A 17,063-nucleotide genomic window follows, 5' to 3' on the forward strand; every position below is an offset into this window, starting at 1 on the left:
GGTCTGATGTGTATCCTGTATTAAATGTTAATATATTGTTAAATCAATTTAGTTCATTGTCATAAGTTTTTATTCAATTCGAGGTCATGAATCCAAGATTTTGTAACGAAATATAATTTTTATCTTTTTATTGCACTCCAGTGTAGTGTAACGGATAGTGGTGTATAGAGTAAGACTAAAAATCTCATTTCTTTATTATAACCCCTACTTCGTCACATATTGGCCGACCAACACGACACACACTGGTCAATTGGATTAAAATGTTGCGATATGCTGGATCAAATGTTGGTGTTGGCTATCCAATAGGTGGTGAAGTAGTTAATTGTTATACATTCCAATCATAGCATAGATTAACGTCACACCGCCGAGTCCGATACTTAGCGATTGTTGGGCAACTTTTGTGGCTTAATTATTGGATTAGTTAAAATGGTGTGACCGATATTTTATCTAGATTCTACCCAAACGAATAATAAAAATAATATGGAATTGTTGAAAGAACAGCAAGCGTATCTACGACATGCTGTTATTGTTTTATTTATAGCCAGTCAAAATAATTTACATTTAATTACAAATTCACACGTTTTAACTAATCTAGTAGATAAGTTATGATACATTGTTCAAAATACGCAGGTCTGTCTTAAACTGCGTACTTTTATCGAATGTATTGTTAAATTATTTTATGCACCTTTTACATAATTACTCCATTGTCATGTCATATTCAGATTAATGTTTATTTTACAAACATGACATTGCTTGATAATCAAGTTAGTCAGTGAATCCTACTGCCGTGTAACTGTTGGGCGATAGTCGCGCTACTGTTGGCCAACTGGTGGTCAACTTTGTTTTTTTTTACGAAACAACTCCGTCTTCCACGAAACCCATGCACTGGTTGTTGAGTATAAAGTAGCCCAACTTACGTAATGTGTATGTAATTAATGTATGTTGTTCACAGTGTTCGTGTGATAAAATCAGTATGTATAGATTTCGCTTAAATAAATATAAAATATATTCAATGGTGTGTTTTTTATCCATTATTGTAACCTTAAACAAGTTTCTTTAATAATAATGAGGGCATCGCTGAGCAAATATCGTGTAAGCAGTGTTCAAAGAAAGAAAGTCGCGCTTGTGATGATGATAAAGTACCATTTTACAGTGCCTTATGCAGAGTCGCACAGAGAAAAAGTTGTGTTATGGTAATTCAGACTTCCTCCGACTAGATTGAAACGTAAGACGAAACCATTTGCTTGAATTGTTTCAGCCATTACACTGAATTTGCTAGTATATTACTTAATATACGTGTGAAAAGTGAGTTAAAAATTTAGTTGCCGACGCCTGCTCTAAGGAATTTCAACGTTAGTGCTGGAGTTTTACAAGCATTCAAATCACCAACACCGGAGACAGAACCAATTCTTAATTATTTAAAATAACAATTTATAAGCATTCTTTGCGGGGATTCATCCAAATCATAGTGTGCAGTACTCCTTTTCTTAGAAGCTAATCTTCAATCAAAGCTAATCTCTCCTTTTCTTAATTAAAATCATCTTGAAAACACGTAAATACGCTACATGTCCAAATAATAAGGTTAATATGTGATATCCAAGTACCTTAACATCCTGCTGAGGTCAGCCAGACTTCCAGAACAAATTGCAGTCAAGTTTATGCAGAAACCTTGGTGTTAGCAGGATGAACTAGAAAGATGTTATCATATTTCACCGAAATCCTGTCCCACATTCCCGCTGTCTGCAGGATACCTTAATCACACAATAAGATCCGGCGCCGTGCTAACTGCGATGCGTAAGCGCAAGTTTGTCAACGATTATGAACCTTATGTGCTTGTGTATAAAGGTGATTTTCAGTGTGACGTATGAAGTAGTATGAAGCTCATTTAAATGAAAGATATTTTATGCGTTGTGTTTGAGATCTTTATATCTTTAATTTAAAGGTTTATTTATTAGATATACCTAAGTTAGTAGGCTTGACATTCTAAAAATTCATAATAAGAAAAAAAGCGAATAATTATTTGTTACGAATAGGTACATTTTTTTTTAGATATCTATGTTTAATCATAAGATTGAAGTTATGTTTTCAATTTGTTAAGATTTTTTATCAAAAGCCTAGTCAAAGTATTTTGTATGTTTTTAAATTGATTGTTTATGTTTTTGGTTACCTAGCAACGCATAAATTTAAAATTCGCCTAATAAGTGAAAATCAGAGCTATTACGTCATAGTGTGTTAATTACACATTAGCGGAGGCATCGTGGTTGACTAGTTATCACGGCACAAACACAATTGGTACCGTTTAGCACAACCATTAGCTAAGTCTGTAGCAACTGAAGAATGAAGTATATTGCACTAAAAATGTCTGGATTGCTGGGCATTGAATAGATATAAAATAAAGGATTCAGCACTCCTAAAGTTTACATTAAGTAAGTTGATAGTATATATAGTTTCCTATGCTTGGCAATTTAAATCCATTTAATATAAAGAAAAAGATTGTTTAAAATCATTCATCATGATCGCATGCAAGAAATCCAGGGGAAAGAAGTTTTAAAACACCTTTTTTTGGATTTCATTGATATTTATAAATTGTTATTCAATAATATCAACCCGAAACATAACGATGTGTCATTACAGTAAGGGGTTGTTACCCCGTTAAACTGGCCGCACAAGTACTTGAAAAACAAAGAGAAAAGAAAAACAAGCCAGTCCCTCAAGCACACGACGTGCTACGGGTTTGATTCCGCAAGAATTTGTTTCATTTGTGGGATTTCCACATGATTTTTGTATGTTAATTGTAAGTACCTATCTTATCCCTTAATGCGATGTATGCAACCGCGAGAAGTGTAATCGATTTCAAACTAACTGAAGACTGTTCAAGACTTCCATGTCCACAGCGTCTTTGTAACCAATGTACCTAATCTTTAAATATCATTAACTTCAAGAAGCAATTCGTGTCTATATAAAACAATTAAACAGCACAAGCAAATCAAGTTAATATGATATTAAAACGATGACTCTGTCGCACCCACACGGCATAAGTCGTGAATATCTCACGAGTGTTGTCGTCACATTAGTTTTGCCGGCACTCGAGTAAACGATAATGAGTTGAGCAGTGTTCGCCGCGCTCCCGAACCGACTCCTGCGCATCTCACGTACATACAGCGCAACGGAAAACGCGCGTGATTGCCGAGTGACTAGTGGTAGGTTGGCAAAGGATTTTTTAAAAAAACACAGGGTTTTATTTGTGAATTTAAAGTAAGTATATTTTAATACATAAAAAATGTTTCTTCGAGAAAAAAAAACAAGATTCTTACCAAACCGTTGTTTCTTTTATAAAAAAGAATCGGACAAGACAATACTAGTGTTATTCACGTGAACTTAGTCGTATATTAAATTAGTAATGAAATAATAACATAAAGACACACAATTATAAAACATTGTAGGTACTTATTAAAATTATAATAATGTGTGGGTAATTACTGAATATCATTATTATGTAGGTGTCAGATTATATTAGATAACCTGCGAGATTAATTGTGATTATACGTGATAATTAAGTAAAATAATGTTATTTGTCTGTAGGTGGAATGTTTACTTGACCAAACATAATATATTATTAGGTAAAGAAACATTTTAATATAGGTAAGTAAATGAGAATTCCTTTAACCCTTGGCAGTTTATAAAAATCTTAACAAATTTAATCGCCATTTTTTTTCTGTGCGTATTTTAAGTTTTAATACTAACTATCCTAATAAGACTTTTAAATTCTTGTTTGCCAGTTTTATGCGCTGATAGGTTCCTCTAACACTGAAGTTGCACCAACTGCTAACAGTCGCGGGTTCAATTTCAACCGTGTTAACGTTGTATTCCAAGAACCTAGTTCCACTTTTAAGTTTACTTAAATGCATGAAAAATAAATCGGTATTGTCGAAAAGAAAAGGCTGCCCCTTTAGAAAGAAAAACGGAAGTTCTCCTCAAAAATATGACGCTAGATAATACAATAAGTACATACTACAATAATATTAATATTACAAAATGCTTGCAGGAAACTGAAAACTTAGCATTTGAAAAAAAATGCATTGCTTTTATAAACCACACGTAGTTTCCATTCAAAAGGAAAATGGTTAACAAGCGTAGGAAGGTACAGTCAGCAACTAAAGACGATTACCACAAATGGAATGGTGTATCTAATAGCAAAATAAACTAAAGACTTCCCGTAGATCCGTTCAAAAGGCAAATTTTGAACCAGTCACTGGAAAGAGTTTTTTTTTTTTATCCTAGGCTCTTTTTAGTTTATCAGAGGTACCACTATCTCTTAATGTAATATTATTGCTTTATTACACGGCGTAGAGCGCCATCCCTTTTTCACAATTACAATAGAGATGGCTGATAGAAGCCCTCTCCTAGTTTCCTATATTGAATTCGATGTTGACTGTACCGAAGTATGTGTAGGTTTTACTTCATAACTATTTTATGGTGTTGTAAACCATGGTCGGATTAGCTCTCATGTTTGCCTTAGTACGTATTAGATAATCAGGCAATTTATTGCCCCAGCTTCGGGCAAACCAAGTATTCTTAATTTACTGTAGTAGGAAATTTAGGGATTTTTGTAATTTTGAACGGTTCCATTAATTATTTTTTAGTGCCTTACCGGCTCCTCGTGATAGCTGATAAATAAAATAGAGGAGCACTTAACTCCATCTCCAAAATTAAGACGTAACGATAAGTGACGGTTGACCTTTAAAGTCATACTAACGCACTCGTAGAATAGGCAGTGCGTTTCGCATCTGGCTCCCTTCTTTTCAGTTTTCACAACTGTCTTAATTCAAGAATGGTTGCCCCCAGATTGATTTGGCCGGTAGTAGTCTACATACTAACTTTCTTAATATACACCAAATCAAGGTTTTTGTTTGTCTACAAGTTACAAATAGAGTTTTGGCTAGCATGACGGTCCTATACAATAATATAATTTTACTAGCTGACCCAGCAAACGTCGTTTTGCCTAATGAATTATTTCTAGTTGTATGTATTTTAATGCCACATTATAAAAACAAACAATTTCCTCGAAAAAAATATTTTTTTTTTTAGTATGTGCATCCCTTATCACTTAGGGGTATGAAAAATAGATGTTGTTCTATTCTCAGACCTACCCAATATGTATACAAAATTTCATAAAAATCGCTCGAACCGTTTCGGAGGAGTACGGTAACTAACATCGTGACACGGGAATTTTATATATTAGAAGATATGATTGTCTGGTAAGTGTCCACTCACAGAAATCTTGTCAATTCATTGAATTGTTTTGCAATGAGTCTCGGTAATAGTAAAATTACTTAATTATTACAATTTGTGTGATTGTCTATGATTTTGGATTGTTATCTTATTATTGTCATCACTAGCTACGTAACTAAAAAACAAGTGTTTTGTAGTTATTCCTATAATTTTCATGATTATTTAATACCTGGTACCCATACCACAAGTTAAATTTTACTTTTGGGTACCAGTGGCCAACATAAATTAATATTGTAACATAATATATGTTTAAGATTGTTCAAACCCTTTTGTGACACTTTGCATGTATTTTTTGTCTCAATAAATAAATATTATCATTAATAACGGTTTACTTATTTCAAGGGCCGACTAGTTTAAGAAACAACCGGAGTCTTTATTCATGAGCTGACAATGGGTCGCGAGTCAAACTTTTTACTAAAATAGCGTTAAAAAGAAGTAAGTCAGCTGGTTTTCTTTAGTAGCCAAGTGGTGATAGATTCGCTGCCACTAGGCACTGTTCTAGTATTTTAAAGCATATTTTGACGTACTAATAAAAAACATCCTTGTGTGCGTGTTTCAAAAGTATCAAAATCACTCACACGAAGGAAAACGGACCTGAAACCATCCCATCCCAAATAGGTCCTATGCGGGTATTGAAAATATAAATCTTTAAAAAGCACCGCTATCAATCGTAGGAGGAAACCTTAACATTCACAACTCTTAACCTAATTTGATAATAAAATAGTATTATATTGTTTATGTATTATAAATTCAAAGTAGGCACTTGAGTGGTGTAGATAGTATTTCGATAGGTGATAACCTTTGAGGACCAAAAGTTGGTAATGATGTCATTAAATGCCAACCATTGTTGAAAACACTCGTTTTTAGTGAAATAAAACTACATTACAACTTTGTAGAGAAATTAATTAAAGACTTCTCTGAATTTCAGTGTAAAACATATACATATATCACTATCTACTATATGAAAACTAGGTACGAGTGTAGAGTGAGTGGCGTAGAGTTCCACATAATATGACCACGTTAAATTATGTAAAAAAAGGACTTCAGAAATAGGGTACTAATCTGGCGTTTCACAAACATTCAAGTCACACGTACAAAGATACCCAGACCCAGAACAAGCATTCGATGATCACACAATTAATGCTTGTCCTACACGGGGATCGAACTCGCAACACATTTCCTCAGTGATTTTATCGTGGGGTGCTCAACCACTCGTCTACCCGTGAATTCAAAGACTCTATATTCAAACATAAAAATGCAATATTCATAAAGCTGTTTTGACGTTTTGACCCTTGCATAGTTAAGTAATCCATGAATCAACAGCACTTACATTATGGCACGTGACTGTCCATAGGAAACTGAATGTATTACAGTGGTCTATAACATACCTAGTGCATGTGTATGCAGTTTCTATGTTGTACTGTACCCCTGTGAATAGTTCTTATTGTTTGTGCCGAGGTCTTAATTAGCATGCTAATCGGAGAGCACGCGTGATGGGTCGCGGCAGAGGCTGCGCGCATGCGCTGTGACTGTTGTCTGTTAAACTCATACCGCTCTTGACGTCAAACTGAATTCGAACAATCAAATGATTGAATAAATATATGAAAAAGTAAAATACTGTGATGTTGAAATTACAGCAAAAATAGTTTGTGCACGTGACACGTTTTAAGTAAAATCTGATTTATTAATAATTCTGTTAGAATTTATATGAAAAGGTTTTATAAGGAAGATAATGACAAAAATGAAATTATCATTTCAAAAGATTTATAATTTCACAAAAGGAAGCGCATTCAAAAATATGTTGTCAGGTGTGGGGTTCGAACCCACGCTCCCTCTCGGGAACCAGAGCTTAAATCTGGCGCCTTAGACCACTCGGCCAACCTGACGTACAGAAAGTTTTCGAATTAGAGTTTACTAACGACCAGCCACTAAGTAAAACTGATATGAAGGTGCTACAATAATTTTATTAATAATCTGTTTGTCTTTAATAAATCAGATTGTTAATAACCACTAATTAATAAAAAAAATGGATTAATAACTTGAAACGATACCCACTAAAAACATTTATTTCGTATTTTAATAGGCGTGCTTAGGAAATATAAAAAATATTTACAAATAATTACATCAAGCAACTGTCTAAACATTATTTCGTTGGATAACATGTTCATTGTTTTAATTAAGATAAACCTGTTTTGTTTTATCTAATAGGAACATTAAAAAATAGGGCCAAAATTTTTTTTTTCTTTAATTGTCCGTATTTTATGCCTGTACTCTAATGTGGTATGACTTGTTAATTGGCATCCAAATTAGGCTGTGTGTAGACTAGTACTGATAACAATGCTGACATGTTAATATTTGCGGTGAATCATAGATAATGATGGCTTGTTAATGTCATCGCATAAGGTTGAAATTCCTGCAAAATCTAAGAATATCTTACTTATATTGTTTCATTGAAATGAACTGTAAGTATTGAAGGAACCATACCCATTTCTTCGGGTTAACATTAAGTCCCAAATGGCATACAATTGATAAAATTATATATAAAAACATTTCAGTATATTCAGAAGTTACTCGCTAAATAACCACAAACTTCACTTCTTTATTAAATGTTGTAATATTTGTAGCTAAAAATAACCGTGCTTCTCGTGAAACGAATTCATTAAGTAAATAATACTTAGATATTAATCTCTTGTAACCTATACGAAAATCCTGCCTCTATGATTTTTTTACGTGCAACTGTCTCTGCCTACCCTATCAAAAGTTCGTCGTTATAAAGGATACAATAAATTAATTACAGCAACATACAGATATACATCTATTTAGTGTGGAGAGCGCATTGTTCTCACAGGTGAGGCAAATTAAAAGGGACCAATTGTTCCGCAACACTTTATGTACGACAAGACAAGTGTAGATCTCTATCTAAATGATAACCATAGCCAGTATGTGGTTACGAGAAATACAGAGCAACAACAATTCTTAGTTGTTTTAAAAAAATACTTCCGAATTTAATAATTTAATCCTTGTGTCGCAAACACGAAGTTTACATGCACAAGGACACCTAGGCACAGGAAATTTAATTACGTTAATCAGACAATTACTTGTCGTACGCGGGGATCGAACCCGAGACACGTCGCGCTCAGTGGTTTGCCGTGGTGACCACAACCGCTCGGCTATCCGTGCAGCCGTTCTGTTGCTGTCGTATACAGGTTGCTATGATGGGCAAAACTGGCGGTCTTGTCCCAATAAAAAAAAATTCAAGACTTTCATTAACTCCATACCTCTTCGCAACCTCTTCGTCTGGGTGCTGACTGAGTGTAATGTAAACTTTTTGCATTTAACCTTCTCCGATTTACCTATACCTACCTACCCATACTATAGTACAGACTTGTTCTGCGACACTTGAATACATAAAGTAGCGTCCATTGTTCCTTCAGCTGCTCTCGGTGCTAGCCAGCCTGCAGCCTCCTCGTAATGCTAACCAATCATATTGATGACTTGAGGACTCTTTTGTTTAAACATACATTTACTTATGTTTTCCAACAAAGTAAGTAATGGTCATATTGAAGAGCGACTCTTAAAGTGACGTCTCTACATTTCTATTGTCAATGTCAATGTGTCATGCCATCTCCGTCGATGGCATGACACTTAAGCCGCTGGTACAAGTGGCTGGTATTTTGCAAGAATTCATGTCGTTTCTACAAATGAACTGTACGATTACTTCTGAAGTCCTGACAGAATCTAGTTACGTTTCAATCGGTTTGATACTTTAGAACAAAATTAATCCACAGTTGAAGATGTTGATAACACTGAGTTGCTTCTCTTTTTGATTGGTTGATAAAACAAAGAACGAAAATAAATTTGGATCAAAATCAAAACCAAACTAGATGCGGGAGTAAGCCTCCTGTATAATACTGTACTGTTCAGCAGTCCGCAGTGATCAAGAATACTGTGTTTCGGATTTACTTGACGCGTGATTCGAATACTTGAGAGTAGAGACTTTTCTTAGCACGTACTGCCGGCCTTATAAGCGACTTTTACCTTAGTCACTCTTGAATAGTGTAGTAAGTTAGTATACAGAAATGTATTCCCCACAACAGGACCTTAAATTGCATCCAAGTAGTTTCCTTGCATTGTTTTTGGTGTTTGCCGAACTTGCACCGAATAAAATCACCCCTGTCACCTCGCCCTTGCCTTGAAATCGCGAAATTACACATGCACTACACGGCACTGGCGGAATTTCCTTCATTTTACCTTCCTAAGCATGACCGACAAAAAAATAACAAAAAAATGTCTAATATCTACGGTTTCTTCACGCCTTATCACAATTCTATTTGTTCTCGTAGAGTATTTCGAGCTCATAATGCTGATTAACGCAATTAACGCTCTTGTTTAACGGATCACCGCGCATCTTAGCGATAATCACCAGAGCAGCAAACAAACCTGGTATCCACCACTAGTGTCTACGTCACTTACCAATCATTTATAATGACCAGTTAAATAAGAACTAATTTCGTTCACTTTTGTTAAAAACAAAAATCGTTTAGCTAGTCACTAAGTGTGCTGTTAATTATTCATTGTTGCGTTTACATTCGTTCTGTGTGTTTCAAGTGATAATTAAATAACGGTGAAGTGGAAAAAAGGAATAAAGTGATATAGAAAAAAAAAATTATAAATACAATAAAAAAAAACATAAGAAAAAAGAACAATAACGTACTTTTCCTTTTATAATCGTTCGAAATTAAAACTTAAATGAAATAAACTTTTTTAAAACTGTCGTATTATTTCGACAACTCTAATTTCATTGAAAATGTCGCTGTGTGTGTCTTGTGCTGCAAGTTTCTCAGTGTGTTTCAAGTGGTGTATTGAAAACCTAGATTACTTACTCTACGCGAGTCTGGTGCTAATCCTGCTAATACTATTCCTGTACTATATGTTCGCATAGGTTAGTCAAGCATACTTTATTTTACACTTCCTTACCTCAAAAACATGGCTATCGTTGATAAAACTTGATGTTAAACAATTTAAATTCAAGTTTGACGCTGTTTGATCGTTGTAATTTAAATTGTCGTTAGCTAATGGTTTTTTAATTATCTGGAGTGTAGATGTAACGCAACCTCCTTGATTATATTAATACTTTACATTATAGTTTCGATTTTATAGTTTTATTTTGTTTTAAATTATTTTTATTAAAGTTACGACTCTCGCACTCAGCTAATTCATCCTTATGTCGCGGGGGTTCCACAAACGTTCAAGTTACGTGCACAAAGACACTCATACATTGGAAAAAAAATCGTCGCTCAAACAAATGCTTGTCCTATGCAGGGAATGAACCATTACACGTAGGCTCGGTAGGTTTGGCGTGGCGACCTCAACCTGCTCTGCACTGTAGAAAATAGGAAAAGAAAATTCTTTATTTCTTTTGGTTCTCGACGGATTCTTCTATGATACCGTCGTGGAGATAGTTGAGAGTTGTATGAATGATAATGATGACAAACTGTCCTTTTTTGCTTCATCTCGGATCGCGGAGAGAAAAATAGAATTCTAAATGTTAAGGCAGTTCACTGATCCATTTAAGAAACATTTAAGGCACACTAGTAACCTTTTATAGTATTACTAGCTTTTGCCTGCGACTTCAAATGCGTTTTGACAATTATTTTTGTTACTTTTGCTCTCATTTAAATACTGTAATTTAATTTGATAAGTATTAACAACATTTCATAAAAACATACGTTCGAAAATAAGCCTTGTTTTTACCACAAAAGTGATTTAGAAAATCTTCATATTGAATGAACCATAAAAGACATTGGTATAGTTTAACAGTTGCTCTTAATTTTAATAAAAATTGTAGTATTCCAGTACGATTTAAGAGAATTTTGATATAAATAGCAAAACACTAGATCTGAAAACATTGTCTTCAGTAAAACACTGCCTTTATCGTCTACACTCAGTACTTGGTTGTGCAAGGCTGAACAATCTTATTGTATTCGTAATTATTATGTTTCAATCAGCTGAAACGAATTTGTTACTAGTATTATTTGCTAGTAGTTGAGTTGTTACAACTACATGATTATGCGAGGGAAACGTAGTTTTGAACATTGGTTTTAGGGCAAGGTATCTAAAAGGTACAGAGCGAGCCCTATTACTGGGACTCCGATGCCCGTTCGTCCGGCTGTTCCGTCCTCCGCCACTAAGCTATACTTCGCCATTTGTTACGATCGTGGAATTTGTTGGTGGGAGAAAAAAAAGAAAGAGAGGGAAGGAACTTGAACAAATTTATTTGTCACTCATCCAGTTTGCTTTTCTTTAGCCTATTTACATTATCCCTCGAGCGCGATAAAACTATTGAGTATTCCATTATCAAATAACTATGGAATCGCTTCACGAAATTTATTTTAATGAAAAAATATTCCACTAATAAATAATAAATATGTAATACCAAAGAAATAAATACAAGTCTCAAACATCTATGCACCTGTTTCATACCATTGATGGTTGTAAAAATACTGCCCCATACAAGTCAAATCTGTATGTGATTTACATATGTCTTCGCGTGATTTGAATGACACACTGGTTTTTTTCTTAAACGCCAATTGCCCCTCGGGTAAATTAATCATCTGAATAACCAAAACTCAAGCACTGTAATTTATCGTTAGCTCTTCGGTCAACCACAGCCGTGTTCAGAAACCGGTAGATACTTCACACACTTTACACTTCGGAAAAAGATAATTTATAACTATTATTTTATACGTTTGACATCTCTGAGACAAAGTCTATAACCTAGAGTACACAATCAGTTTCATATCATTTTTGAGGATAACCTTGAAAAATTGATAAATGCACTCAAATCAGATAATTCTTGAATCTCTTACAAGGGTTTTCAAGTACCTACCTACGTAGTAGTCATAGTAGTAACATCTGAGGAGAGATAGAACAAGTACCTTACTTTACTTTACTAGTTGTTGTATTTAATAAGTTAAGAGATTTAGTTTTTCTTCTTTCATCCCTCTCCGTGCAAAAAGGCCATAAATACTTATGTATGTTTCTTCTTTTTTGGTTTAAATAACAATGAATAAGTAGATTGTAACGAAAACTAAAAGCGAACAAGGCCGGTTATCTAATGGTCGTCTTCTCTTTTCATAAGAAAGCAAAAATGATTATGATTCTTCAATAAGTAGTTTCAGTACATGGGCAGCAAATGCATTGAAAATATAAAAATAATCTTGTCGGGTACCCTTTGATCTCATTCCATTTTTTTTCCAATAAATATATTTTTTTGTATACAAGCCGGTTCTGACGTCACTCCACAAAAAGCCAAGCTATGCTAATCACGCGATAATCGTACAGCAAACATCGTTACGTGTGTGTGTAGCCTTGTGTCAGTGTGTGCTTAGCCTTACGGTGCGCAGGAGTCGATGTTAGTGATAAAGGTTTAATGTTGTAAATATTGTAAATTTATTCGTGCGTCAGTGGTGGACATTTTATTTGTGATTTTAGTTCCGTGGTTTGTAGTTTTTTTCTTTATTTTTTTTGAGTAATAAATAGTTTGTCATAAATCAAGAACTGTTTTGGAAATTAAGATTTTTTATTTTATGTAGTGAAAATTGTCGAGGTGCGGAAAATTATGATTGATTGAAATAAACTGCAAAAAGGGTACTTACCTGGAATAAAGTAGACAAACTAATAGTTTTTTATATGTTTTCTAAGTTTAATTCTTTCATAAAGCTTAGCTTAGTTTACTAGCTGTAGAGTGTAGTTAGAAACTGTTTCGACACGTGATACAAGAATATGACTCTACAAAATATATTTACCATTTTGCATGTTTCCTGTATCAGAAAGTCTTGCCCATCCGTGGACATCCTCAAGTCTGTATTTTATTCACTTATGTATTAAGTACTACAACTAAAACGATAGTTACCACAGAAACATTACGGATCACACCTGCTTAAACAGGTGATGGTACAAACCACAGACAAGCAATACATCACACATTGTTTTCCTCGACATATAAGGGAGCCTCTAATTACTTGCGTCACTTACTTTGTTATGTTGCAGTGATATAATATAATATGACAGTTAGTAAACACACCGGCTTGTGATGAACGTTTTTAGGGTCCTGCAAAGGGTTAAAATGAAACCCTATTACTGAAGGTCCGCTGTCTGTAGGATGTCTGTTACTAGACCGCATATTCATTAATCGTGGTGGTTGGTTGAAATTTTAACGAATTTATGGCGCTAACAATAAATAATGAAAATAAACATCGTGCAAACTCAAGATCAAAAATTGGATAGATGACCAATTTTTGTAACCAATATGTTTTGGCTATGCTTATATAATAATATTGATAAATATAATCATACTTAAACTTAATTCAAAGTATTATATGAAGCTGATTTTTACCTAACTTAAGTTATATTGTTTCTAAGTAAATAGTTTAAAAAGTTTACATGATTCTAGGAGTTTGGAATTGTGACGGTTTTTATTTGTAACTCCTACAATAAATAACTCATCACATTAATAGGCAAGTCACATACTCTAGTTCCGTTTAAAGTCCTGCGAACACTGTCAAATAAATTAACAGACATTTACTGACATCATAAATACGACAGTTTACTTGAGTTTTACCAGTGACCAGTAAAATATAGCACATCAAGTTTATCCAAGCAAAATGTTATCAAAAATGGTGGAAATAATTTGATTTCCACGTAAACAAAAAAATATTCTAATGACCACTATCAAAGTATATAAAGGGAATCTATGTACTGTTAAAAAGTATTTCCTCATATTCATTACCTCATAAGGTCAATGAACCTGTTTAACTAGAATCAATAAAATAAATGCTATTCACTCAAGTAATAGCACAAAAAACCCATACAAGTATTTTTTCTATTCGTTTTTATCAAAACAAAAACATCATTTAATGAGGCTTCGATCTATCAAATGTTTCCACACAAAAAAAATGTTGTTGAATCGATTATTGTAAAGGTTAATGAATCGAACTTTTTCTTCACAGATCTCTACTATGAAATAGAGAAATGGAAAAACAAAACTCGAAAGACATAGAAAAAGGTTTAAACTCTCCAGAAATAAGTACAAACGAGGACATCCCATACGTCGACGACTTCATAGAACTAGATCTGGTCAAACCAGACGAACCTATACGACCCAAGCGTGCAAATGAGAAGGAAAATGGGGAACAGGCAGGGAGCGAAAAGGATAGGAAGCTACACGCTTCGGATTTGGGAGAAGTGCACACATCGCCGAATAATGATACGATAATAGTGAATACTCCTGAAGGGACCTTGTATATTACCTTGGAGCCTGATTCTGCGAAATCTTCGAAGCCGACCAGTCCAACGACGGAGTCTACAGATTTGGAAGTGACGCCGAGTACGTCTAAGACGTTTGGAGCGATGGAGTCTGATGAGATGATTCGGAAGGAGAAGGAGGCCATGGAGCAGAGGAAGGCGAGCTTGAGGAGAAACTCCATCTCGATGCCGACGCTGCAGAACTTGGAGCTGGAGGTGCTCAGACAGCAATACTTGAATAATCCGCAGGATGAGGTGAGTTCAATACATTACTTAGATGATTATAGGATTCACTTTTTGGAGATTTTTTATAGGAACTATTATGAATCTCGCACAAGCGTACATGGCCTACTTTATTAACTAACACTTCAAGTCTTAGACTCTTACTAAAGGTTCTTCATCTATTTATGTGTCAGGCATAATATAGAGCATGAATTAGAATAGGGTTCACGAAATTTATAGATAAATAGATTTGGATACAACTTTGCTATGTTACCAAATAAATGTTTTTAAGTATTATTAGTTCATATATCTAGCATATTTAATCTAGATTTGAAACATACGTAGGTATAACATAAGTTTTGGACATCTACGTAGACTGTAATTTTGTAGCACCAAACAAAGTAAATATCTACAAGTCTACGCGATTGCAATAATAAGTAAATTCCTCTGTCGCAGACAGTCGTGATCGTCTAATTTGTTTTCAATGTGTATCACTTCGACTAGATTTGTGTGTCGTTTTCCCAAAATGGAGTTTCAAGTTTATACTGATTTACATACAAATATTAGATCGACTAGCATTTGAAATAGACTAAAATATTTTGTAGGTAGAAAACAACAAATAATTTTAGGGGCAATCAGGCCCCTAAAATATATTCATTATTATTTAGGGCATAAGGATTTAACAAAATACAAAAGTTCTATAGTAGGTTAATAACACTAATAGCATAATTTACATACATGTGTAAGAGACTACACTTTTTTGTTAACAAAATATGTTTTTAAGGTAACTTTCGTAAGGATGATTCTTTATTAAATGATACAATGCTTTACTCACGCGTATTTAATGAAAGCATAATAGCAAAAACAAAATCAAAAAGATTAAAAGACATTTAAAACGATGCAGTGATAGCTCTTGGTGCGCGCTTTCAAAATGTCAATCCTATAGGAAAGAACCGGTAAGAAACTCCCAAAGTAAATAAATAATATTCGCAAAACTTTCGAAACAAACTTAATTTTGCGCCAATAATATCTTCTTCTTTAAAATGAGAAACAAACACAACTAATCACCATCATTAAAAAGAAAGTCGCGATCAAATAACCCAGTTCGATTACACTATCGTCACAAACATTATTATCTGCTGCCTAATCTACAAACACTGGTCCGTATTGTTTGAGCTCGTTACTAACCTTGCTCTGGTTAAACAGATAATCTTTAAACATATTTGTTTCGTTATCTTCTTCTAATCCGTGGCCAGTGAAAACCTTTATCTTACAAGTACAAACATCATGAGTTCAAATTCTTGCTCTTAAATTTAGGTGCGTGGTGATGACGTCAGATGAAGGATGTCTCAGGTTCAGTGTGTCGCAAAGATCAATAAGTAGATGTTTAAAGTTGTATAGAATTTGAGGCCTTTTGATGGTCCTTCTAGTACTCTACACATATTATAGTAGAATTACAGATACAGCTCATGCATTAGGTATAATTCTCGAGTTATTGTTATGTAAATTCAATATTATAATCTCGACTGCACATATAGCCCAGTGATTGGTGCCACTGAGCGCAACGTGTCACGGGCTGTATCCCCGCGTAGCAAAGCATCCACAAATACTTTGTTTAAGTCTGGGTGGGTGGGTGTGTTTGTGAAACCCCCCGCGACACAAGAATTAATAACTTAATACAGGACGCTTAAAAAAATATGACCAAGACAACCGTTCATAGGTTTAGAATAGGATTAGATTCTTTAATGAAGAAAACTTGTAAATTATCGTTATTTATGAAGGAATCAGTAACAACAGTTTTGGGAAAAAATATTGTAACTATACTACCTTCACTTGTAACTTCAACGCAGTTAAAACAATCTAGCTTCTCCTCATGTACTATACAAATATTGACATTAATCGGATAGGGAGATGGTGCATCCATATTCATCGATCATCAATATTCATCAGCACCTCACCGTCTCCACGTAGATATGACGGATGACATCATGTCACGGCTGATACAACTGTCGATTACCGAGAAAGACTTCTTTATATTCAAATGACGTCTCCATTGAGGTGTTCCTTGCCTTAATCTAAGAGGTAAGGCCTGAATAAACTAATGAAGTGGTTTTAGAACTGGGTATAGGTCAATGACAGAAGATAATTCGATAATTGACCAATTAAGAAAGGTTGCAGATATGAAAACGTTGTTTCTAGGGCTGATTTTTTTTTTAACATAAGTGCATAAAGATTTTCTGGTC

General features: G+C 34.3%; 1 protein-coding gene and 1 non-coding gene across 2 annotated transcripts in view; one reads left to right on the forward strand and one right to left on the reverse strand.

The window, feature by feature from the left end:
• The first annotated feature begins 3,086 nt into the window (after positions 1-3,086).
• Positions 3,087-17,063, forward strand: part of LOC113493772 (myogenesis-regulating glycosidase) — a 40,595-nt gene continuing 26,618 nt past the window's right edge. The window contains exons 1-2 of the mRNA XM_026871784.1: positions 3,087-3,255; positions 14,304-14,853. Of these exons, the coding sequence (XP_026727585.1) occupies positions 14,326-14,853 (528 nt within the window). The 5' untranslated portion in view covers positions 3,087-3,255; positions 14,304-14,325. The remainder of the gene's footprint in view (positions 3,256-14,303; positions 14,854-17,063) is intronic.
• Positions 7,095-7,178, reverse strand: Trnal-uaa. Its single transcript has one exon. It is a non-coding gene; the product is annotated as a tRNA-Leu (tRNA).

This window comes from Trichoplusia ni, chromosome 5 (assembly GCF_003590095.1).
Source record: "Trichoplusia ni isolate ovarian cell line Hi5 chromosome 5, tn1, whole genome shotgun sequence".
Taxonomy (NCBI): domain Eukaryota; kingdom Metazoa; phylum Arthropoda; class Insecta; order Lepidoptera; family Noctuidae; genus Trichoplusia; species Trichoplusia ni.